Raw genomic sequence first — 27,273 nt, 5'->3', positions numbered from 1 at the left:
GTATTTGTATGCAAACTAGTTACGGGAGTATGCCTGCTGCTGCTACTGCTGCTAAGTCGTGTCCGACTCTGTGCGACCCCATAGACAGCAGCCCCCCAACTTCACCCAGAGTAATTCTTTATTTCATGTATTATCTTCTATATGATATTACATTTGTTAAAATTCTGTCTTGGCTTAAACAAAACCACGTTAGAGAACCACTGACACAGTTGTAGGATTTGCTCTGGCAGAGACCCGGAGCTGGGAGTGATAGACAGGTATCCTGTATGAGGAATTATTGGCGAAGCAGGTAGTGGTTCAGAGTAGTTTTTGAAACTGAATGAAGTATGAGCTGTGGAAAGCTGGTTTGTCTTTTCTATTTGCTGTAGACTGGAAACCAGAAAGTCAGGCCTGTATGTAGAGGTTGGTAAGGTGTTGACTGGAGGTTTGAGAGACTCTTCTAGGAGTAAAGGAGCTGTGTCTTAAGTCATGATCTTTATACCACTGATTTTTGTCAGTGTTATGGTGAAGTTTGTTTGCTAGAGTGCAGAGTTTTAGGTGGATGAAGTGTTACTGTATGGATATTAATATTATGTATACTTAAATTGAGAGTTAGCATCATGTTATTTGTTCTGAGATTTACTGCCTGTAAACCTGGCGTTGGATAGGTGCTTGGGGAAACTTGAATGTGTGGCTAATTTCCTTCTTAGTTGACCATTGGAATGTTGCTCCCTTTCAAGTGTTAAAAGTTTGAAATTTGCTACACTGGCCTCAGCAATGAAATTTTAATTTCAAGTATGTACAATAGAGCAAACATTCTGGCTTCCTTTAAATACATTTCTACATTCTACAATCTAAGAGCTAAATCTATTTAACATAATTTTCAATTCCTTTAGGAGCCAAAATGAAGAGAATCAAAAATTCTGTTTGAAACCCAGGGCTTTCGGAGATTAGTCCCATTTTAAAATTCTGAATCCAGGGATTTTTTACTTCAGTTTGTAGAACACATGGTATATCTATCTTGTTTTCCAGGGATGACTTTAGACCATATGTGTGTGTCATTCTTTGATGCAGTCAGATTTCCTCATTAAAGAAACCATAGATTGAAATTTAATGGCCCCTACTGGAAGTCAAGTCCATTTGAAGAGCTAACAAATTAAAGAGGACGGAAGCTTTAGCAATGCAGCCCAGAATGCCAGCACTTGGATGGAACCAAGTCCCAACTTTCCAGGAACAAATTAGGCTAACTGAGCTCATCTCTGGGCTTCCCAGGTGGCGTTAGTGGTAAAGAACCTGCCTGCCAATGCAGGAGATGTAAAAGACGGGTTCTATCCCTGGGTCGGGAAGATCCCCTGGAGGAGGTCATGGCAACCCACTCCAGTATTCTTGCCTGGAGAATTCCGTGGACAGAGGAGCCTGGCAGGTATGGTCGCAAAGAGTCAGACACAACTGAAGTGACTTAGCACACACACACACACACAAGTTCATCTCTTGACCATGTTTGTGTTGCTTCTTTGGGGTATTATGACATGGAAAAAGGGACAAAAGGGACATGAAATACATTTCAAAAAGGACCCTTGTCCCACTCCACTGTTACTGTGCTGGCTCGTCTTCATTAGCTCACTCTCTGGACCTGAAAATGATACTAAAAACGTTAGCTTTTTCCTGTCGTCAGCTCTGCAGGCAAGATTGTCACCACAGGAAGGTATAGCTGTGACTACTCTGTAGGGGAGCAAACCCCATTTTTCTTTCCATTAGTCTCACAACTTCAGAGAATCATAAATCATCACCGTTTATCGACTGCTCCATTTCCCACACACATTATTCATAAAATTCACAAGAGATTTTATATAGTGTGTACTTTTTTCCGTCCTCAGTGAAAGGCTTAGAGGTATCATCGCCTCCACTTTACAGATGACCAACCTGAGACACAGGAGGCCACGTGCTTTGTGTATTGTCCTCTATTACATAAGTAGCACTGGCAGATCTGGGATTCACACCCAGGGTGGCTTGATCCCCTAGCCTCTGACCACACACTGCATCACTCTGTTGCTCAGCCATGCTAAGCTCCCCAGCCTCCCACTGCACTGTGAGCTATTCCTGAGATAGATATAGCCCTGCACAGGGCACCTGGAAGCATGGAAGACACTTCTGACACCTCACTATGATGAAAGACACCACTGTAAATCCAAGGCTTAATGTGTAGAGCCCAAGTCACTGGCTTTCCTTTCAAAAAATTCAATTTTTAAAACGTTTATCTTTTAATTTAGTGTGTACAATGTAACCGCCATCCAGAGGTAGCCAGCATTAACATTTTCTAGATAAGACTGGATTTCATATCTCTCCCTGAGGAATCCAAATGCCCTCCCCCAGGTTTCCCCTGGAATTCCCAGTGCACTTACATCCCCATGGTTACCTCCTACACTGAGCTCTGGCTTTGATTTTGATTTAAAGCATAGCACACCCTGGCTCACTTCTGCACTTGTGGTCTCTGTTGAACTTGGTGTCAACCCTGGCATGTAGCTCAGCATTTTACTTCAATTAAAAATAAAAATGGCAACAATTTTCCGGCATAGAGACAGACAAACAGGTACAGACAGACACATAGACACAATCACAGAGACATGAAGACAGATAATGCACTTGTGAGTAAACTGCACTTGACTCCTGAGTTGAGACAATGATGGGGTTTGTACTATGGCAATGCAAACCACTCTGCCACAAGTATCAGACAAGCCAATCTGTTAAAGTCCTTTAGCTGCCTGCTCTTGTAAATTTTACCCACACCACAGACCAGCTGTTGGAATTTTCATTTTTCTGTTTTTAAGTTGATTAATATTCTTACTTAGTTTTATTTTTTCTTTCTCCCTGAATTTCTTAAGTCTTATTAGTCCTTTTTACAAATGTTTCCTGAGTATAGTTCTTGACTTTTTAAAATACTCATTTAACAAGAAAAGCTGTTAAAACTATAAGTTTGTCTCCAAATTAATCTTTGGACTCGCTGTAGCAGTTTTGAAAGTTAGATTCTTATTTTTTATTTTCTACAAATCATATCTCTTTAGTTATGATTTTTTTGAGAGTTAATAATTATTTAGAAGACTCTAAGATGGCTCATCAGGCAAAGAATCTGCCTGCAATGCAGGAGACATAGGATATGCGGGTTCGATTCTTGGTCCAGAAAGACCCCCTGGAGGAGGAAATGGCAACCCACTCCAGTATTCTTCTCTGGGAGAATCTATAGATAGAGGAGCCTGGTGGGCTGCAGTCCATGGGGTCACAAAGAGTTGGACACGACTTAGTGACTAAGCAAGGAAGGAAGATTTTTAGGGGATTGGTTTCTCTCTCTTTTTTTGTTCAATGATATGCTGTTACACTTGATTTATTGTGTGTGGTGCGGGACTGTTTTGTTGTGATTGGGGATTCTTGCAAAGGCAGTTTCCTTCTGTTGGACTTAGCTGAGTGTGTCTGGGTATGTCTGGGATAGCATGTGTTACAGCAGGGCTGATAGCTTCCTGTGTTGCACTGCTTCGTCGTTCATTGTTAGGACAATGAACTAACTCTGTGCTATTTGTTAAATAGCTGCTGCTTGGGCTTCCTAATTTCCCCTTGACCTGCTGCCTGGTTGTCTAGATCCCTCCTTCAAGACGTCTAGACCTCCCAACAATGAAGCAACTAAAGGGTTCATGTCTGGCCCATCAGCGTCCCTCAGAACCTTTTCTGGTGCTTAAATCAGTGTCCACTGGCCCAGGTTGCAAATATTTTGAATATCACCTCTGAGCCATGGCAAGATTAAGTTAAGCAGGTTCAACTCAAACTGCTTGGTCTAAAAGATCTACAAAAATATAAAACAGTACAGGTGATTTCGGGCTTCCCAGGTGGCCCAGTGGATAAAGAACCTGCCTGCAATGAGGAGATGTTGGAGATATGGGTTCGATTCCTGGGTCGGGAAGACCTCCTGGTGGAGGGCACAGAAATCCACTCTAGTGTTCTTGCCCGGAGAGTCCGATGGACAGAGGTGCCTAGCGGCCTACGTTCCATGGGGTTGCAGAGTCAGACACGACTGAGCAACTCAGCGCAGCACAGCGCCTGAAGGACACATCTGTAATTACATATATGTCTAATTATTACTAAATGGTATTTTGATTTTTAGTCAACTTCATGAGAGAGGTAGGATGCTATTCGGAGAAGGCAATGGCACCCCACTCCAGTACTCTTGCCTGGAAAATCCCATGGATGGAGGAGCCTGGTATGCTGCAGTCCGTGGGGTCACTAGAGTCAGACACGACTGAGCGACTTCACTTTCACTTTTCAGTTTCATGCATTGGAGAAGGAAATGGCAACCCACTCCAGTGTTCTTGCCTGGAGAATCCCAGGGACGGGGGAGCCTGGTGGGCTGCTGTGTATGGGGTCGCACAGAGTCAGACATGACTGAAGCAACTTAGCAGCAGGAGCAGCAGCAGGATGGTATTATCTCCCCAGAACTATTGTGATTTCTTCACGTTCTTCTTGCTTTTACCAGTTGTATTTTCTTTACTTGATTCTATATGGTTTAGAGCACTATGATACATAACCACTATTCTTTCATTATGGAATTTACTTTCCATAAAGATACATGATAGATTTTGTCCCATCCCATGCCTTCTGTCTTGAATTCCACTTGTCTAAAACTAGTATTTGTAATCTTTTTTTCTTCTTTCGTCATTCTTTTTTTAATTTCTTGATAAGTTGTTGCCTATATCTTTGTTTTCAAGATTTTAAGCATCATCTTTGAAGGTTTCATTTTTTTCTGGGAATATTTGTCATTCTGTAGGTGACTTTTTAATTTTTTTTAAGTTTTTTTTTTGATGTGAACCACTGTTTTTTATTAAATTTTTTTTTTTTAATTTTATTTTTGGCTGTGCTGGGTCTGATGTTCTCTAGATGCAGTGAGCGGGACTCCTCTCTAGTTGTGGTACACGGGCTTCTCATTGCAATAGGTTCTCTTGTTCCACAGCACAGGCTCTCGGCACACGGGCTTTGTCGCTGCCGTGCATGGGCTCAGGACTTGCAGCTCGAGGACTCTCGAGCACGGGCTTAGTAGCTGTGGCACTTGGGCTTAGTTGGCCTGAGGCATGTGGGATCTTCCCAGACCAGGCATTGAACCTGTGTCTGCTGCATTGCAAGGCCGATTCTTAACCACTGGACCCCCAGAGGCGCCCCTCTGCAGGTGATTTTAGGCATTTATCTTTCGATCACAAATAATATATTTAATCTTAACTTCTGATATGCTATTTTATACTTTGATTTTTTTTCTAATGTAAAAATTTTTCCTGCTGTTTCCTTTTAGTCTTATTTTTTCCTGTCTTTACTTGGCCTACATTTTGTTTACATTTATCTTCTCTAGTCATTTTTGTTGTATACATCCTGTTTCTTATTTTGTTAGTGGTTACCCTTATGTTTTTCAAAAAACACTCTTTAACCTATGCCTCTCTGTTTATAATAATAAATAGTGAAACCATATTTTGAACTCCAGTGTATCAGCAAAGAGCTTAGCACATACTAACTTTCCCCCCTCCTTCCTGTTCCCTTCTAAGTCTGGGCTGCTTTAATATGGAATTGAAGATCCCAGTTACTTTTTACAGCATATATTTTTAATTTTAAGAGGAATTTTTGACATTAAAAATATTTTAGTATTGAAAATCCATTTGTTCAGCCCAACTCATCGACCTTTGTGATTACTGGGTGCTGCCAATAGGTAGCCTGACTATCTTGGTTAGCTCTGTATTTGCAGTTCTTCACTTTTTCCCCATGGCTTTAGCGGGAAGCTGAGAGAGGCTACATCAAAGGTGCTAGTCGGCTGTCATTTTAAAGCTGATATCTGACTTCATTATTAAGATATACATTTCCATTTCAGGATGTTGTTAATTAAATATCACCTCATCTTTGCTGTATCTTAAATTCCTTTGTTTTCTTCAATTCAAGAAACAAGCATAGTGGGTTTGAATCTTCAGCTGCCACAGTCTGTACATTTGAGCTTTACTTTTTGAATTGTGCAGCATAATAGAAGACAAATTCCTAGTACCGCTGAGATTTGAGCTGAATCTTGGAAGAGACTGGACCTGAACAGATAAATGTATGTGGGGAAGGGCATCCTCAGTGGAAAAAAATGATGTCATCAATGGCCAGGAAAGGAAAGCCTGTGGAGCGTTTGGGGCTAAAGAGACAAGGGCACTAAGATTGTGCAGTTCAAGTGAGTGACAATGAAGGTGTGAAAAGGAGTTGAATGTGAGAGATAAGACAGAACTAGGAGGGGCAGAATATGGTGATTGGATACAAACAGTGATGGGGAGATGGTTGTTGACAATAACTCAGAGTTTTCAAGCATCTGTAATTAGAAAGGTAGAGGTTTAAGAGATAAGAAGAGAGAGAAGGCGAAGAGAGGAGAAGATGCTGAGTTCATTCTAGATGTATCACAGTTGAGACGCCTACAGAGGTGAGCAGGAGGCCTTACTATAATAAGTTTAATAGCGGGGAAGAGGTTGGAACTAGAGATCTAGGTTTGGAACAGATGATAACTGAAGCCCTAGGAGTTGGTGAGATCCCTGTGAAAACGGAAATGGAGTCTTCCGTAGCATGGGTCAGGCTATAATCTCTGGGCTGAGGCCATGGCCACTTGCTGAGTTTTGGCAAGGAGGATGAATGGGAGATTAGATTTAACAGAACACTGCTCTTTAAGATGTGCAGACTTAGATTTTTCTACTAAGGTACTAAGGCAAATGGATATGCAGTCAAGGAGCACACATGAGGGACCTACTGTGCTAACCTCTCTGTCAGGGAAAAGGAAGTCGTGAGTTCTAACGCTGTCCCGGATGTTTAAGATCTCATTTAGTCATCACCGTTGTTTTGTCTAAGTCAGTTTCCTCATCTGTGATATGAGATATAAATGACTAATTCATAGTCATTGTGAAAATGAAGTAACACAATGGATTTAAAGTATCTGAAAGGTGGTAAGTAGTTAATAAACTATAGTTCTGATATTACAACTAATCATTTTAGGAATTGTCTGTACATAATTGACACACTGCAGTTGAGAAACAGGTAGCAAATACTTGATAGCAGTGATTTGGAAACTGTGCCCCTTCAAGAAATAGCAGTGCTAGGGAGGTGCCCAAGTGTCTGCTTCAAGAGTCAAGAAGTAGGTACCAAGCTGGAATCCTGTCTCCCGCCAAAACGCACAAAGCCTTGCTCACCCGATTTAGTTCTCAGACATCAGCACAAAATTTCATTTACATAAAGGGAATGGCTGAAACATGAGTGGTGCTTGAAACAAGTGTAGGCCTGAAGGCAGAGGGGAAGGGCTGGTTCTTGGACCTAAATCGAGCAGTGGCAGAAGAAGGCTCCCCACCGAGCTGCAGTCTGTAGGTGGCTCAGTGAGGAGGGACCATCTTCCCCTTCTACCCTCCTGTCTTCTGGAGCCCCTAGTGGCTGAACCCAATGGGACACAGGTAGCCCCCATGACCCTAGAGCTGAGTGGAGGGGGTTGGAGAGCAGCTGGCGAAGGGCGCAAAAACCAAACCCTGTCCTGTCCAGAGAAAGTGAGACCCTGTGATACTTTACATTCTGTGTTAAATTTGACGTGAAAATGGATCCAGCCCGTGCCCAGGGTATCCAACTCAAACACGCAATGAATTTGCCTCTTAGCTGTCATGTTTTTGAACTGCTTTCCTTCAAGTAACGGGCTCTGTCTCCTTGCTGCCAGAAGAGTCTAAGTAGATCTTAGGTTGTCTTCTTGGGAAGAAAAAGGAGGAGCTGTTTTCCTGAGTGATAAACTCCCAGGCAGCTGCTGTATGTAGGATCAGGGCCCATCACATCGCCATGCCTACTCGGTACCTCACCTATGCAGTCCCTGGGATACAGTCCCTGCCCTGGGCTACCTGGAAGGTTCCCCAGGGTGTGTGAGAACTTGGGTCAAGCCTTGGAGCCTAAGCAAGTGTTCACCAGGTGACGTGGGAATAAAAGAATCATCGAAGGAAGTCTCATGCAAAGATTCCAAGGGTGATTCCTTGAGAAGAGCTCCCGACAGGTTTGGAAAGATGTCACTGTCGCTGGCATAAATGTAGGGCCTGGCAGAGGCCCAAGAAAGTGACACTGACTATGATACTCAGGGTTGTCAGGAAGCCCCTCTTAACAAAGACACATAGATTAGTACCTCTTGAGATGTTCAGGCTTGCAGTTTAAGAGGGGAAAAACTGACATAAATTTTATCTTTGGAATTCTACCTGACAAATGCATCTATAGTTTGGAAGTATGCAATAAAATTTTTTTTTGATGGAGAAGAGGGAAGATGACCACACAAGCTGATTCCCAAATAGGAGACTTCCAATCACAGGAATAACTCAGGTAACGTCCAAAGGCCAGTGAATTCGAGAACTGTAATAAAGGAATTTCTAAACTAAATTAAATGAGGCTAGAGGGTCCCTGAGCCCTCTTTAACTACTGAGTTAAGGTTGTGACCCCATCAATGAGCCTATGGGGGCTGATACTTCAGAATGCAGAGCTACTGTCCTGCTTTAAAGTGAAACCAAGTATAGGAACTGTACTTTTAATGGACTGTACATTCACTTTCACATACTCACTTTTAAAGATGAGGGGGAAAATGTCAGGGAGGATTCTCTGGTCCAGGGACACAATGGGGAGGCTTTTGGGTAGGTCAGTGGTCTTCCTGAGGGTCAGCTGGCAGACGCCCATGGAGCAACAGTTTGTGTCCATCCCTGAGTAGCACCCTGATCTCTCCAGGGCTCCCTCCACACCAGCAAGCTGGTTGTGGAACTGCTTTTCCAGAGTCATTTGCATGGGCAGAGATTTGGTTTCCTCTTAAGGTCATTCCTATAAGAAAGGGGACAAGAATCAAAGGATTTTGAAAGGAAACACAGGGAATCTTCCTTAGCTCATGATCGGCCTGTTTCCTGCTCATGTGGGTTTGAAGTGTGCGGGAGGGTGGTCACACAGCAGGGAACAAAGCCATTAGCTGTTCGTCATTCTGTGGGTAACTTAGCTCCAAGATGACTTAAAATTAAAAAAAAAAAAATCCCTTCCTCTGGGGCTAACACAGACTACTATAGTTTCGTACAGATTCACTTGAACACACTGGCTTCGTGCCATGCTAATACTAATAATCCTTTACACAAAAGTCAATGATTTAGATGTTATTTTCCCATTTTACAGATGATGGAAATGAAACAGAACTTCAAGACCAAAAGTCTTAACAACTCCACTATCTTGTTGATGGTGCCCTGCAATTAGCAATTCACAAAATTGTCACCTTGGTTTACGATGTACCTCTTTGACTATATATAAAATAAATAGCTAATAAGAACCTACTGTATAACACAGAGAACTTGACTCAATATTCTTTAATGACTTACATGGGAAAAGAATCCAAAGTTGATATACATATATGTATAACACATATGAATATAGAGGAGTCTAGGTAATTCAGTCAGTAAACAATTTGCCTGCAATGCAGGAGATGGAGAAGGAAATGGCAACCCACTAAAGTATTTTTGCCTGGAGGATCCCATGGACAGAGGAGCCTGGCAGGCTACAGCCATGGGGTCACAGGAGTTGGACATGACTTAGCTGACTAAACCACCACCATACATGTGCTGCTGCTGCTGCTAAGTTGCTTCAGTCGTGTCTGACTCTGTGCGACCCCATAGATGGAAGCCCACCAGGCTCCCCCGTCCCTGGGATTCTCCAGGCAAGAACACTGGAGTGGGTCGCCATTTCCTTCTCCAATGCATGAAAGTGAAAAGTGAAAGTGAAGTCGCTCAGTCATGTCCGACCCTCAGCGACCCCATGGACTGCAGCCTACCAGGCTCCTCCATCCATGGGATTTTCCAGGCAAGAGTACTGGAGTGGGGTGCCATTGCCTTCTCCGTATATATGTATATATAATCATATATAGATATATGTATATGCTTCACTTTTCTATACATTTGAAGCCAACACAACACTGTAAATAAACTATACTACAATAAAAACTAATTTTTAAAAACTCAGTAAACAAAGATCTTTTCAAGAAAATTTATAGCAAAACTTAATCAAAGGAGCATTCTTGGACTTAAAATTCCAAAAAGAAAAAAAAAGATGTACTACTTTTAATTACTATTGAATTCTTCAAATTCAACTTAAATATATTAAAAATACACACATTCTGTCAAACAGAGTGCTTAGTGCTAGGAACTGGAGAGAAACAAAACAGAAGTCTTTTCTTCTGTGAGCTCACTGTCTAAGTAAGGAGAAGTGTGTCAGTAATTAAGTAGAACACTGCCATTGGATTGGTTAGTTATGTGTGTTTTTGTTCTAAATAAAAATCTTTAAAATGACAAAAGAAATGCAATGCTAAATAAGTAAGACAATAAGTGGACATCTGCTTTCCTCCTCACCCCACCCCTGACCCCTAAGCCTGGCAATTTCATCAGTCAGAAGTACCACTGTTACCAGCTTGGTGTATGATTTCTAGGATTTTCTCAATATTTGTGCAAAAATGTTCTGCATCTTGTTTTCTTCACTTAATAAATCAAGGATATAATTCCATGCAAACTTACAGTCTTCAACCAAATGAATGAATCATCATTTATTTACCCATGTTCCTGTGCATAATCTTTGTGTTTCCAGTTGAGACTGCAGGAAATATCTCCTATCTACATATTTGTTCTGGTAATTAAGAAGGTTTATCATAATTTTAAAATTATTATTTATTTATTTTTTAATTTTATTTTTAAACTTTACAATATTGTATTGGTTTTGCCAAATAATTTAAAAATTAACATACAGTTAATTTTGGTGTGTGTGCAGCTTTATGAGGTTTTTTTCTAATATTTATTTGTCTGGCTGCCCCAGGTCTTAGTTGTGGCACTCACGATCTTTTTAGTTGTGGTAGGTAAACTCTTCCCTTGTAGCTCAGAAGGTAAAGAATCTGCCTGCAAAGCAGGAAACCTGGGTTTGATCCCTGGGTTGAGAAGATCGAGGGCATGGCATCCCACTCCAGTATTCTTGCCTGGAGAATCCCCCTGGACAGAGGAGCCTGCTGGGCTACGTACAGTCCATGGGGTTGCAAAGAGTCGGACACGACTGAGAGACTAAACACATGCAAACTCTTAGTTGTGGCATGTGAAATCCAGTTCTCTGACCAGGAATTGAACCAGGGCCCCCTGCACAGGGAGCTCAGCATCTTAGCCACTGGACTACCAGGCAAGTTCCAGCTTTATGAGTTTTAATGCATATATAGGTTCCTGCAACTGCTGGCACATTAGAATACAGAGAAAGCAATTCCTGCACCCCCTGAAAGAGTTTCTGTGCCACTTCTTTGTGGTCATAACTGTCCCACTCCTAATCCCTGGCAATCACTCATCTGCTCTCTATCTTTATAGGCTCACCTGTCCCAGAAGGTTATATAAATGCATCCATACAGTGTGTAACCTTTTTATATTGGTCTCTATTGCTCAGCATAATGCCATATTGTTGCAAGTATTAATAGTTTATCCCTTTTTATCACTGAGTATTATTTTCATTGTTTGGATGTACCACAGCTGTTCATGCTTTTGTCTATTGGAGGACATTTGGGTTTCTCAGTTTGGGGTGATTATGAATAAATGGAGCTGCTAGGACTTCCCTTGTGGCTCAGCTGGTAAAAATCCACCTGCAATGTGGGAGACCTGGGTTCGATCCCTGGGTCGGGAAGATCCCCTGGAGAAGGGAAAGGCTACCCACTCCAGTATTCTGGCCTGGAGAATTCCATGGACTACAGTCCATGGGGTCGCAAAGTGTCGGACACAACTGAATGACTTTCACTTCACTTTACTTCATAACGGAGAAGGCAGTGGCACCCTACTCCAGTACTCTTGCCTGGAAAAACATTCACTGCATGAACATCAGTTTTCTGTAGGCTAAATATGTAGTAGTGGGATTGCTGGGTGATGTAGTAAATGTATACTTAACTTAACTTGATATTATCAGGATTTGTTTGTTTGTTTGGGGGCTCTTTTTTTTTTTTTTTTAGCCTTTCTAATAGGTGTGTAGTGGTATCTCACATTGTTTTGTTTGGCATTTGCCTGGTAGATAATGATATTGACCATCTTTCTGGGTACTTATTTGCCATCCACATATCTTCTATGGTGAAGTGTTTCAGATCTTTTGCCCATTAAAAATATTGAATTGTTTTGAGAGCAGTTGTTTTGCTCTTAAGTTTTGAGTGTTTTAAAATATATTTTGGGTGTAAGTTGTTTGTCATATATGTGATTTGCAGATATTTTCTCCCAATCTGTAGTTTGTATTTTAATATTAATAGTGTCTTTCACAAATCAGAGTTTGAAATGTTGGTTAAGTCAGATTTATCAATTTTTTCTTCATAGATCATACTTGTGGTGTCCTAGCTAACAGCTCACCTCCTAGATCCAACATCATGAAGATTTTTCTTTCATATCCCAAAAGTTTTATATCTTTCCACTTTCATTTAATTTTTGTATAAGGTAGGAGGTTTTAGTTTAGGTCTTTGTTTCATATGGATGTCCAATTGTTCCAATACTACCATTGAAAAAACTAAACCTTCTTCACTGAATTGTTAGGAGATAGATTTTTTATATCAACTGGTGTAATATGAGTATAATTTAATTGTTAAAAGAGTGACTTTTAAAATCAGTCTGCCTAAATTTGAATCTCCGTTCTACCATTGATCACCTGTGTGACAATGATATATATTTAACTTCTTTTTGTCTTAGTCTCCTTTTCTGTAAAATAAAGATAATCATAGTACATACTCCATAAGATTCTATGAGGATTAAGTTACTACATATTGGTGTTGTTTGGTCACTGAGTCATGTGCTACTCTTTGCGACCCCATGGACTTTAGCCCACCGGGTCCTCCGTCTTGCCAGGCAAGAGTACTGGAGTTGCCGTTTCCTTTCCAGTATTCCACGTTACACACATGGAATAAGTGACATATAATAAGTGATGAATTAGGGTTGGCTTTCATGTAACTTTATAGGTATTGCAAGCACGTCCCTCCCATAAGTGCATTCCCAAGGAAATGTAAAATATTGTGACCATTTGTTCCCTAGAGTTGGCAATTTGTGTTTCTTCCTCTGTGAATTGCTACTGATTTATTGACTTTTTCACTTGGTCTTTCACCCTCCAGTAGATTAGTCTGAACTTTACCTCAGGGTGATCTCAGGATCCCACAGAGAAGCAGGAAGCAGCTAGTCTAGGGGAAAAGCAGATCGAAAGCCTCTGTTCGTGTCTGTCACATTTGCTAATGTTCCACTGACCAAGCCTAGTCTCACGGCCAAGCTGAGAGTCAAAAGGTAGAGAAGTTAGATTCACTTCTCAATGGAAAGAAATAGAAATTATTATGACCATTATTTTTCAATCTACTGTAGTTGGCTGATAATTTTATATAAGTTTTTGACATTTTCTATATTGAAATCTTAGTGTTTTCCTTTATGGATTTGCATATAGTAGTGACTTTGGATGACCAGACTGTAAGCTTCTTAAAGGCAGAAACCATATTTTGTTCTTTTCTTCACCTACTGAAAGCCCAGCTCATAGTACTTATTAAGTAAATTCTTATTGAATAAATTCACTCACCAAAAGCCAGCCCCACTTATTCATTTATTTATCCGTGTAGTCCTCCATCAGTGCTTATTGAATAGCTTGTTTATATCAGGGTACTTGCTAATTGTTAGAGATACAATGGTGGACAATAGGCAAAGCAGACTTTTCTCATGGTGCTTAGAGTGAAGCATCATGACTGGTAATGCAACTTAGATATGGGTTCAGATTCTATCTTTCTACTTCTGTGTCACTGGGCATGTTACAGAAAATCTGAGGATTTTTTTTTTAACCTATAGAATGGAATGTAAATGCCTTCCTTCATGAATTCAAGTGCACAAAGTTTGTAAGGCACCTGGCACAGTATCTGTTACATGGTCTGTAATAAACAAAGTTTGATTTCTTCCCAACATGTTATCATCTGAAGCCTGCTGAGAATGCTAGCCCCCTTTCTTTGTCAGTCTCTTCTTAGAAATGGTCATGATTCTGAACTTCTTCCATTATAGACTCATTTCTTTGCTTTGCTCTTCTGATAGTTCTCAGTGGGTCATCACTTTAAGCTATTCTTGATTATTCTCTTTATTATGCAAGCAAATCAACCCAAATTGCCTTCTTTATTGGAACCTGGAGAACAGGACACTTAGGAGTTAAAGAGTTTGTTGAATTCTGTCTTGGACGATAGAAATAGTTGGTTGTGGGAGTGGGTCTGCACGTTTGTGCACATCTTTTGGCAGCAGAAGGGAAGAAGGGAACTTGGCAGGTGATTGAAGCAGAGGAAGAGCCCAGAAAGGGAAGGTGTCCTGGCTCCAAAGATGGATTCCTCTCACGCCAGATAAATTTTCTAGCAGTGGATAAATATGATTCAATTACAGAGCATCCCTCCCTCAGGGTGAAATAATAGAAAAGAGTATAAAGCAGCACTGTAAGTTTTGGGGGAAGTTGTGGTGGGCAAACCTTATTCTGGTAATTCCCACTCTCTGTCCTGTGCCCTTCCCAGCATTTTGGTTGCCTCTCCTTGGTGTCTTTCCTCCTCTAGCCCAGTTTCTACTAAGTTTCACAATTCTTGAGGTACCATCCTGTCAAATTCATAAATATTCCAAATTCCCTCACATTAAAGATTTGTCCTTTTACCCCACTACCCTAGGGTGACAGAAAGGGCCCTGGAGAGAAATTCGTACTTGAGGGCTGGCTTTGCCATTAGCCTTTGAATGACTACCAATCTGTCTGTTTTCCAAGGGTCTCAGTTTACCCTTTATAACATGCGAGGCTTGCACCAGGCAATCTCTAAAGTCTTTTCCAGTTTAAACAATCCTAGGTTTGATGGTGCCATGCCTCCTGCAGCCCCAACTTTCAGAATGGAGTTTGCATGTAAGTGTGTGTTTTGTGAAGTTTCACTGTGTGGACGCTCTGTCTATTCCCTGTATAAAATAAAGACTTGCTTACAAACTGGTGCAAATTCTAATGGTCTAACTAGAATTTGTGATATTTATCCTGAATGGAAAATTCCTGGTGTTCACAGGTGGGGAGAGATGCCATTTCCTCCAGCAGGCAGACAAGGATCCTCTCTGTCTGGGAGGCAAGGGTGGGAAACCGCCATGCTCTTTGGCAAAACTCCTGAGTGAAAACAGTTTGTTGTTAGACACAGCCTACGCATATCAAGGATGTCCTTGTCTAACTCCCAACTATGCAGTTAAAAAGCTAGCAACTTCCTTTGGTTATGTCCAGCCTTGTGCATTTTGGTATCTTCTCATTAATTGCCCAGTATCTTCTTGGAAGGAGCCATGAGGATGAAGTTATTGCTCAGACTTACTACATACATGAAAGGATACTGGAAACAAAGAAAAAAGATTAATGTATTGGAAACTGCCTGGGAACTGGATTTCTTCAGGAGACACAAAAAGGCAGAGAAGATGCTAAAAATACTTTAACATAGAGTTGCTACATAGAAATGGTGCCAGAAGGTCTTGGAATTCAGGATAAAGAAATGAATGTCTGCTTTAGGGCTTCCCTGGTGGCTCAGATGGTGAAGAATCTGCCTGCAATGCGGGAGACTTGGGTTCGATGCTTGGGTCAGGAAGATACCCTGGAGAAGGGAATGGCAACCCACTACAGTATTCTTGCCTGAAGAATCCCATGGACAGAGAAGTTTGACAGGCTACAGTCCACGGGGTCGCAAAGGGTTGGACACAACTGAGCCACTAACACTTTCACTTTCACTTAGGATAGATTTAAGAAAGAATATTCTAGTGGTGAGTCCTATTAAACATGTATCCATTCTTCAGAATCCTGCTCAGTGGTTTCCCTTTGGGGGAAAACTTTCCTGACTGGTTTCTTGTATTTTTTTTGCTTTGTCCTGGTAATTCCAACTCTCCATCAGGCCAAATGTCACTTCCTCAGGGAGCCTTAGCTGATTTATAAACCATTCCTCCACACCAGCCAAGTTTGGCTAAGTTCACTATTATGCTATCCCAGAGTATAATAATATAATTCTCTCTCATGTACCTGTCATGGTTCCAGTGTTACATTTATTTATGTGATTGGTTTGCATGTCTGTCTTCCACATTTGTCTATTTACATATGAGTTAAGATCAGATCTGTTTTAGTAATTATTGTGTCCTAGGGTCAAGTGCAGTACCTTAGCACTTGGGAAGTACTCAGTAAATTAGTAAATGGATGAATAGATATATAAATAACTTAGAGTATTTTTTTAAAGCTGAAGAAAAGTATTCTTTTCTGGACACCCTTAAAAATACCTAAACTAAAATCCAAACAATTCCACCAACTAATCCTGGATAGCTTTGGGGTTCTCTTTGCTTCTTTGGTTCATTGCCAGGGCCTTGAACTTTGGGCCAAGACCTTTTCATTCATTGCCAATTGCCCGATTTCAAAAATACTTTGGCTAAGTTAGTGCTCCTTGCCATTTTAAATATTTAGAATTTTAATATATCTGCTGCTTGGAAGGAGTTACAAAGGTGAGGCAACCAAGGAGACTCTGGAAAAAATTGAAGCATAGTCAATACCACACTTCCAAGAAAACATATGGACAGTTGTTCTGCAGACATGGTATCCTATTCCAAACACATGTCAGTGAGACTCCACCCAAAACCACAATTCTGAGGTAAGAAGAAGCACAAGGGAATAGCCTCACTATGCAATAATTTAATGTTCTTTTGCTCTTAGCTGGCAAGTGCTTCAAAGACACGGGAACTGCATTAATCAACAATCGACTCTGCTGTGATGAACTTGTATGTGGGACAGCAGACTATTTGGAGTCAGTACCTTGTGAGGCGGGGAAATGTATTTTCATTGATATTCATGTTTAACCTTTTCATTTTCTTCATCTGTAATGTGATGACCTTTGAGGTTTTATACATTTTATTTAAGAAAGTTCTTTTTTTTCCCAAATGAAAACTTATGTGGAGCTCAAATGTAAAACAGACAAAAGTTGAGCTGATCAGTGAGCGTATACATATGTGGGAGTGCCTGGAATGCACTCTCTTGATTTCACCTCCACCTCTCTCAGAAAGTTCTGGAATACCTTCCTTAGAAAATGAGAAATAACAACTCCTTGAAATACAGTTTTAAAAGCATGACTTTGTCACTCTTTTCTAATTCAGTATAGTTCTTCGATATGGGTGTAGATTTAAGTCCATAATCCTTTCTATGAATGTTTTTAAAGAAAGATTATTTTCCATGTCTTTGATAGTGGGTCATTATTCGAAGTGTCATCCTAAATTAGAAATCAATCTCAGAAAAGAATCAAGGTTATCCTGAAGCAAAAGGGAAGCTTTGTTGTTCGCAAGCTTTACAAACCAGAAACACTTAAGAAGCTACAGTTGGGTGACTAGTAAGTGAGCTGGACAGTCCTTGCAGGCCAGCCACAAGTTTTGGATGATTTGCTGTCGTCCAAGCTTCTCATTAGGGGCTTTGCTGCTGCTGCTGCTGCTAAGTCGCTTCAGTCGTGTCCGACTCTGTGTGACCCCATAGACAGAAGCCCACCAGGCTCCCCGTCCCTGGATTCTCCAGGCAAGAACACTGGAGTGGGTTGCCATTTCCTTCTCCAATGCATGAAAGAGAAAAGGGAAAGTGAAGTCGCTCAGTCATCTCCGACCTTTATCGACCCCATGGACTGCAGCCCACCAGGCTCCTCCATCCATGGGATTTTCCAGGCAAGAGTACTGGAGTGGGGTGCCATTGCCTTCTCCATAGGGGCTTTTCTAGGGAGGACCTTAGCAGAATCAGAAGTCCTTATATGGGTTTTATTTTGTGGGTTTCCTAAGAAAGACTTATGAAAACCAGTTACGTTTTGACTGCCTGCTGCTGCTGCTAAGTCACTTCAGTCCGACTCTGTGTGACCCCATACACGGCAGCCCACCAGGCTCCCCCATCCCTGGGATTCTCCAGGCAAGAACACTGGAGTGGGTTGCCATTTCCTTCTCCAATGCATGAACGTGAAAAGTGACAGTAAAGTTGCTCAGTTGTGTCCAACTCTTAGCGACCGCATGGACTCTAGCCCACCAGGCTCCTCCATCCATGGGATTTTCCAGGCAAGAGTACTGGAGTGGGGTGCCATTGACTGCCTAGATCCATTTTATTTTTGTTCCCTGTCAGCCACACCTGGTCCATTTTCTAAGTTCTTTCTTAGGGTATTTCTCTTATTTTTATTTGTCCTTAAGTGATTCTATTTTATTTTTGCAAAAGCAATACTGAATACACGAAAATCTATATGCAGAAACTAAATTTAAGCAGCATTTTGTGTTTACCACAATGAAATTTAGTGAGAAAATTTTACTGCAGAAGGTTAAAGGCGTTCAGTACAACACACAGAACATATAATGAACAGAACAACATTCTAAGATACTGCTGGGCTTCAACTGTGATGAACAATATTTGTTAACTCAGCAGGCACCCAGTTATGGCAGCAAGTATTTCCTTACAAACATGACACACTTTTATGCAAATATTGAAAAGTATTTGCAAAATCTTTGCTGAGGGAAAATAGTGTCAATCCCCAAAACATGTAAGATGTATGAAATTCCATACACACCTTACTTATTAGCAGACTCTTAGCCTTGATTTTTTTTTGTTTGTTTTTAAATTATTTATTTTTATTTTGGCTGTGCCAGGTCTCAGTTGTAGCATGAGGGATCTTCAATCTTTGTTGTTTCAGAATGAGAATGAGGAGTCTTTTTTTTTTTGGCAGCATGTGGGTTCTAGTTCCCTGACCAAGGATCAAAGTTGGGCGCCCTGCATTGGGAGCACAGAGTCTTAGCCACTGACCCACCAGGGAAGTCTCTTAGCCTTGCTATTAGTAGAGTAAGTTGAACTAATTAATGAATTTGATCAGACGACTTCAGGCTGAGATTGTGGTGAAACCACCCAAAGCCAGGCTCCAAGCGGACTTGGAGAGGATAGTTTGTGGTAGAAGAAAAGGTGTTGGTGTGGGTACGAACATCCGTGTGAGCCCGGGGGGCTCTGTCTGTTGGCGGTTATTCTCAGGAAAGTACCAGTGGCAGTAGATTCTTGATGGCACCAGTCATGCAGTGGCAGTTACACCTTTCATGGGGCCAGTGGCAGAACCCTTTCAAGAGGCCGCAGGCTGCAACTGTACTTGTGGCAGTGGGGCCTCAGCTTCTCTTTTCTCTTTGAAAGTGAAGTTTGGCCACTCTCCTTCTCCCTTTACTTAAATTTTATTTTAATCAATTTTTTTTTTCAGTGCTATAGAATGACATCACATTTCCTCTCACCAGTCCGAAGTTGAGAAGGAAAGAAAATGCATTATTTGGATGTAATTCAAAAAGATTTGGCTGTGTGTAGGAATAAATGATGAGAGACATATATATTTCTCTGGTTCTTGATTCCCTTCCAGATGCACCATTTTTAGGGACAAGAAAAAACATTTACATTTTTACATTTATTTTTTGGCATGTAGGTAATGTTCAAATGGTTCAAAAGTCAGTCTGCATTAAGTGTACAGTGAAAAGTTTTCTTTGCATCATTGTCCCCCAGTGACCGCATTTTCCCCAATGGGTCACCCTTATTTTTAGCTTCATGAATCACCTTCCTGAAATTCTCTAGATCTATACAAACAAGAAAAAATATAGGTTCTTATTTTAAGAAAGACAGATGATTTTTAAAATTCATTCCAGCAACCTGGTAAGTACTTCTTCCCATATCTAAAGCTCATATACACATTTCTTCTGCTATTTTATGGTAAATGGCAGTACAAAGGACAGAGAATCACAGGTGGAAGAGAGCTTCCTGTAACTGACATGCTGAAGAAGGGTAGCAATGTATAGTCAAATCCAGACTCTCAGTGTATACAATTTCCCTTTCTTTCCCTTTCTGAAAGTAATGGGAGAGAGCCGGGAGGAGCAAAAGGAAAAAGAAACTAGACCCATACCTAGAAACGATTTGCAGATGCAGTGTGGTTGTCTTTTCAAATCAGCTGCCTTTTCTATTATTTCCTAAAGTCATTAAATAAACCATGGCCCGTGCTGACCCAGTTTGGTGAGTTCAGAGCAGAGCCCTTGATTTTGGCAAAGCATTCAACTGGCCCTAGAAATGAGCCAGGATCTCATTGGAGCTGAAAGAATTACTGTGCTTCTTTCCTCCTGAGGACTCTCTCTGGGAGCAAATCTGGAATGAGTGAGTGTGGGAGAAGAGGTGGCACTTGCTGGGAGCAGGGCTATGTGTGCGTGTGGAAGGGCAGCTGTTCCCTGGTGTTATTTTGGAGGCTGCAATTCCCCTCCTAGGTTTGCTAGCTCATCCTCTCTTGTGATACTTTTCTTATCCTAACCTCTGTTCCCTCTCTTGAAATCTTAAACCAATGAGGCTAGAAGCAAGATAGATGCTTGAGGGTCAGGCTTGGACAATCCATTCTAGTCAAGTTTTCTACCCTCAGTGTGTTGAGTTAACCTTACAAGAAAAAAATTACAGCACCAACTCCTACTTACGTTAAGACTTGACTTTGAAATTCTTCCTAGAGAGTCAGATTAAAATGTATCTCCTAGTAGAATCATCCTTAAAACATCACTGCATATATCAAACGTTGGCAAACTCCATTGAAAATTATATGAGGACTTCATGGCAGGCACAGAACTTGGCATGAGTAGGTCTTGTAGATGAATAGCTACTCCAAATCCTCAGCAATGATTGACCACCTTTCTATGGTATTTTGTAAAAACATAACATCTACTTCCCCACCCCCATGAGCTCAGTAATTATCAAAAGGGTCTTTTTCCTTTTTTTCAAAACAGTCTTTTAAATGTGGGCAAGGAGTCCGTTTAGACTCAGAAGAGCACTTTCAATAATTTTTAAAAAAAAAATGAAACATGGTTGATTTACAGCATTGTGTTAATTTTGCCATATAGCAAAATGATCCAGTTATACATCTATATGTTCTTTTTCATTTCTTTCCCATTATGGTTTATCATGAAGTGCTGAGTATAGTTCCCTGTGCTGTACCATAGGACCTTGTTGTGTATCCATCCTATGTGTGTTAGCTTGCGTCTGCTAACCGCAGTGTCCCACTTCATCCCTCCCCTGCCCCTCTCCCCCTTGGCAACCACAAGTCTGTTCCCTACATCTGTGAGTCTGTTTCTATTTCAGAGATAGCTTCATTTGTGTTGTATTATAGATTCCACCTATAAGTGGTATTATGTGGTATTTGTCTTTCTGGTTTACTTCGCTTAGGATGATAATCTCTAGGTCCACTGCTGTTGCTATAAATGGCAGTATTTCATTGTTATGGTTAATTAATAGTCCATGGTGTGTGTGTGTGTGTGTGTATATATATATATCATATCTTCTTTATCCATTCATCTGTCAATGGACATTTAGATTATTTCCATGTCTTGGCTATTATAAATAGAAGAAAACTTTCCTTTTTAACCTAATTTTTCTGAAAGTGGGAACCAAGTGAATTGGTGAGATTGAATAAGTCAGATCAGGTATAAAATTTGTCCATCTGTCCATTCATCCATTTATCCAACAGATGCTCATTAAGTCTTATCATCTAGGAAAAGAGAGACCAAGTAAAATAATCCCAGATTTTGGTAATCTTTATGAAGGAAACAAATAGAAGGCTGTACTGTGGGTAGTGGGATGAGAGTGTGTAGATAGTATAGATAAGATAGGTAAAGAAGACCTCCAAGAGATAGGCATTAAGTTCAGACCCCAAAGGATGAGGAAAGTTAGCCTTGTAGAGAGTGAAAAAAGCATTCCAGGCACAGCGGTCACCACGTCCAAAGGCTTTGGGGTACAAAAGGCCGCAGTACAGCTAAGGAATTGAAAGACCAGTGAGAATTTGAATTCCAGCTCTGACCTGGAATAAGCTACTCAATCTTTTGCACCCTCATTTCTTTATATTTGAAAATGAGGTAGTAGGCACATACCTCCTGGGGTTGTTGGGAGAATTTGATGACTATTAAATGAGATAACACATAACCTACTTGAATCCCTTTCCATCTACACAAAGATCTCTGGGACTCCACTAGACCCTTGTAAGCTGATGTGTTTGACCTGTCTAGTCTCCTGATCATTTTATATAGACTTGAGAATCAATCATCACTGGAGCCAAAAAACATCCTCCATCCCTGGTGTTTCCACATTCACCAAGAAGAGAGACTAGGCAAGATTCCATTGGCTTATCTTAGAAACTTTGGAAATGAGAATAGAAAGGGAGAGGGAAAGAGGAAGAAGGAGAGCAAGAAAGTAAAATGAGAGGGTTTTCTTTTTGTGAATGCGCGTTATCACTATTTTGAAAGTCAGGTAGAATTTTGTTTTTACATTTGGGGAGATTTGAGGTTTGGGATGAGGTGTTCAGAAAACAGAATAAAGAGAAATGAAATAATCATCATTGAGTACCCCATATATTACAGACACCGTTCTTGGAAGTTTATGTACTTTATTTCATTTAATCTTTACAAGAATCCTGCAAGACAGGTCTTTGTCATCGTTCAGTCAGTCAGTCGTGTCTGAATCTTTGTGACCCCATGGACGGCAGCACGCCAGGCTTCCCTGTCCTTCCATCTCTTGGAGCTTGCTCAAACTCATGTCCATCGAGTCAGTGATGCCATCCAACCATCTTGTTGTCCTCTGCCATCCCTTTCTTCTCCTGCTTTCAATCTTTCCCAGCATCAGGTCTTTTCTAATGAGTTGGCTCTTTACATCAGGTAGCCAAAATATTGGAGTTTCAGCTTTAACTTCCAATGAATATTCAGGACTGATTTCCTTTAGGATTGACTGGTGTGATCTTTTTGCTGTCAAAGGGACTCTCAAGAGTCTTCTCCAATACCACAGTTCAAAAGCATCAATTCTTTGGCACTCAGCCTTCTTTATGGTCCAGCCCACATCCATACATGACTACTGGAAAAACCATAGTTTTGACTATACAGACCTTTGTTGGCAAAGTGGTATCTCTGCTTCTTAATACACTGTCTACATTTGTCAAAGATGAGGCTCAGGGGGAAATGCAAAGTTCACTCCATTCCCCTTCACCTTGTAGAATTTATTATGGAATCAGACAATACCTTGCTAATGATGAGAGTCTATAAAGTTAGCATATGGTGTATGTAATTGACATACTTCTTTAGAATACTTTACTGCTGGGATGTGTGCCAAGTCTCTTCAGTCATGTCTGACTCTTTGCAACCCTATAGACTGCAGCCCTCCTGTGGACTGTCTGTCCATGGGATTCTCCAGGCAAGAAAACTGGAGTGGGTTGCCATGCCCTCCTCCAGTGGATCTTCCCACTGGTTTTCTCAAGGATTTAACCATTGTCTCTTACGTCTCCTGCATTGGCAAGCAGGTTCTTCACCACTAGCCCACCTGGGAAGCCCCAGTTATTGGGATAGAACCACAGTATCACTAATTGATTAATAATTATCATAAATAGCATAAATAGTAATTATTAATGATAGTTGATAATAAAAATGATAAAGCCATTATCCTGAATCTGTCTCAACACTTACTGAATATTTAACTATGTCTCAGGCACTGCAGTGGTAAAGATACCTTGTGCACAGCTTGTTTGGGGAATGGAGAATGAGTAACAGTCCATTACAGTGCGGTGGGGTAAGAGTGGTTAGCAGGGTCTAGGTGACAAGGAGTTTTGATGCCATAAGAGTTTCAGATTTCGTCCAATGGAAGATAAGCATATGGTCAGAGTAGAATTTTAGAAAGACTGTTCACACAGTTATTCTTAGACAAAGCTTTGTGAAACCACCTTATCCTGTGGGGCCATGTTAATAACCTTCCTTATACATTATGTTCCCTCCTTCCTTTTAGCAACAGTGGACGGTGCCATGGACCTGATCCTGATCAATTCCCTACCTCTTGTATCTGATGCTGAGACATCCCTCACTTGCATTGCCTCTGGATGGCGTCCCCATGAGCCCATCACCATCGGAAGGGACTTTGAAGCCTTAATGAACCAGCACCAGGATCCACTGGAAGTGACTCAAGACGCGACCAGAGAATGGGCTAAAAAAGTTGTTTGGAAGAGAGAAAAGGCTAGTAAAATCAATGGTGCTTATTTCTGTGAAGGGCGAGTTCGAGGACAGGCAATAAGGATACGGACCATGAAGATGCGCCAACAAGGTAACATGCCTCTTAGTTGTGAGCAGATGAGGTCTACTGAGACACACACCTGCCTCTTGTCTTGGCAGCTGCTCACTCAGGCTGGGCACGAGCCCTCTGAGTGTGGAGTTTGAAGACCTTGTCTGCCTCTTTCCAAGAGTTACTGTCTCTAGTGTACAGAGCATTAGTGATAAGAGCTAATCCAGTCCAGCTCCCTCATATACACTCCTTTCACTAGACATTGTGCCTAGCTCATGAAATGAAATGAAAATACACATCACATGTTCTACTGAGGACTCCATGGTCCTCACGGAGACCTGGACATGTTACATGTATATAATATGATTCATATCAATGAAGACAGCTGTCCACTGCCAGCTCAGTTTAATTGGTTACTTGGTGTATTAGTTATCTATTGACACAGTAATTATGTGTAACACACAGCTGAAATCACAGTGGCATACTACAATCAACAGTCCAAGGTTGTGTGTTTAAGTCAGCTGGCTTGATGCAGTGGCTCTGCTGGTCTTGATTGGGTGGCTTTCTCAAGTGTATGGATGTTGGCTGGCTGTAGGTTTATCAGGCTGGCGTTGCTTGGGCTTCCTTGGCTCTGTTCCAGTTGACTGTTAATCTGTTAACAAGCTAACCTAGGTATATTCTCACGGAGACGGCAGGGTACAAGACAGCAAGTGGAAACATACAGGGTTTCTTGAAACCTAGCCTCAGTACTGTATGCCCTCACTTTTGTCTCATTTTATTATCCAAAGCAAGTCAAAGAGTCGAGCTAAAGTCCAGATGGGGGGCACTACACAGTTAAACAGCCAAGAGTTTGGTTACAAGGGGGGATGAAGAATTGGGACCCTTTTTATAGGCTGCCATTCTTGTTAAATAGTGGTTTAATTTTAGCAGTTGAGACGGAGGATGTCGAGAGCCTTCTTATGGCTGATCCACGTTGATGTTTGACAGAAACCAACCAAAATGCTGTAGAGCAATTATCCTTCAATTGAAAATAAATAAATTTGATTATATAAAAAAGGAAGAGTGTTACTCCTTGCTATGCCTCACAAAGCAGTGATGTGGTGGAAGTGGGGCAACCAGAGAAAAATGGAAGTGAGTACAAGTTGTATCTTTGGGCCAGTCCACCAAACTCATGGCAGTTGGAGGAGATGTCATTGTAAACATCGTTTAATGACTCTGTTCTGCCCTAAGGCAGCAAGATTTTAAGATCAAAGTGATAAAACCATTATTCATCAAAAATGAGGGAAAAGGCTTTCTTAGCAAAACCCTAACATTCACCTTTAAGTGACACCAGGCGAGTGGGAAAAATGCACAACAGAAATTCCCAGGAATGCAGCCCTCCAGTGAGGGAAGAGAGGTTGAACAAAGGGATGTGAGGTGTGCCAAAGCTATCATGGCTGAAGTCGACTGTTATTTTTCAAATGTGGCATCTGGGATTTGACTTGTATTAAGAGTTATGTCCTTCTGCGGATGTGTCCACATTCTGAACAAAGATGATCTGAGATTTGTGCCCCAGTGGCCTCACAGCAATGAAATGTGAAATGCCTTTTCTGGGCTGTCTTGGAAATGTATAAATAGGAAACCATAGAGCGTATTAAACCAAAACATTGGGAGTCTAAAAACAATTATAATGATCCCTCCAAAGTGAGAGTCCAGGTCAGCACTGGTAAGGATAGTTTAAATTCAGTTAAATGAGGCTAAGGCAGGCATAGATAGTGACAAACAGTGGGGAGAAAGTGGTTTTTTAGACTCACATTCACCTGAGTTTAATTATTTTTCTACTACTTACCAGTTGTATGACCTTAGCGAGTTATTCAACTTCTATTGGTCTCATTTTTAATCATCTGTGAAATGGGTATATCTTCAAAAGTGTCTTGGGTTTTAAATAAGAATAAGATGGTACATGCGAGAAGCCAGCTCCCATGAGTGTAAGATTCGATTTACATAGTAGCTATGTTCCTGAAAGCCCGTGTAAAGTGAGATATTGCAGAACGATTTACATAATAATAACAATAGCCATTTGTAAGTGGTGGGAAAGGGATTTGATGCCAAGCAGTCTGGCTTCAGAGCCTGTACTGTACTACCCTTTCCATATCACTCTCACTTAAGGTTAACAGCCCTCCCCCAGTCTGAGCACTTGTTTTGTAAAGTAGGACAACTCTAATGGAAACCCCAAAAAGCAACCTAGAGCACAGAGACATGGGGGTGAAGGTCAGCCAGACATGGGTTTGAGCCTAGCTCTGCAAGTGCTGGTATAACCCAGCGCAAGTTACTTAACTGAAATCGTAGTTTGTTCATTTGAAAAATAAATGGAGATAGAGACTTTACCACATACGTTTGAGGATCAAATGAAACCACTAGCATTATCTGGCTTACATTAGATGTTCAATAATTATCATTATTTAGTGCCTTGGAATGAGCAATAATTTAGTGGAACTGTTACTTTTCCCATTCAATTATGGAAGATTTTAATATCAGCTGTCGACATAATTGTGGAGGTTTAGACAAAATAGAAAAATAGGTAGTATGTTCTCTCCTGTATTTGAATAACATCATATCAGGCTGTTGAACTGATTTTCTTTGACCATCCAATGGCTGAAATATGTTGCAAGGAAAGTGATATCTTTTATGGTGAGTCAAGAAAACCTCCAACACTATGTCTTCATGACACTATTAATTCACTACTAAAACTTCTTGGGAACTCAGGAGCGCCTGCCTAGGGACACAGGAGGATAGGATAAACACAACTATATTCCTGCTTGCTGCTGACTCGTGTATCTGGGGAGGAAGTGGAAAATCCATTTGAGATGTGGCAAAACACGGCTTAAATTGGCTCACGTAGTCCAAATAGCCGAATGGCAGAAGGATTTTTTTTGTTTGTTCTATCAATGGCATCATCTGAAAAAGTCAAAAGCAGTTTGTTCAAACCTCCCTGAAAATTGCATTTGCGGGTAGGGAAGTATAAATGAAGTTTGAAACACTTTCACATCTAAAAATCTGTTTCAGAGTGTTCTATCAGAGGACAGCTATGTTATTTTTCTTCCTATTTTCATTTGAGAAATAGCTTTAAGAACTTGCAGTTTCCCAAACATGATTTATGAAGTT

The 27,273-nt window shown here is 41.0% G+C and overlaps 1 protein-coding gene across 2 annotated transcripts in view; it reads left to right on the top strand.

Moving 5' to 3' along the window:
• The window catches only part of TEK (TEK receptor tyrosine kinase), a 104,606-nt gene that overhangs the window by 22,203 nt on the left and 55,130 nt on the right, over positions 1 to 27,273 (top strand). For both annotated transcript variants that reach the window (XM_061425107.1, XM_061425108.1), the window contains one exon: positions 23,860 to 24,171. In XM_061425107.1, the coding sequence (XP_061281091.1) occupies positions 23,860 to 24,171 (312 nt within the window). The remainder of the gene's footprint in view (positions 1 to 23,859; positions 24,172 to 27,273) is intronic.

Source organism: Bos javanicus, chromosome 8 (assembly GCF_032452875.1).
Source record: "Bos javanicus breed banteng chromosome 8, ARS-OSU_banteng_1.0, whole genome shotgun sequence".
Taxonomy (NCBI): domain Eukaryota; kingdom Metazoa; phylum Chordata; class Mammalia; order Artiodactyla; family Bovidae; genus Bos; species Bos javanicus.
This window is presented reverse-complemented; position numbering and strand designations above follow the sequence as displayed.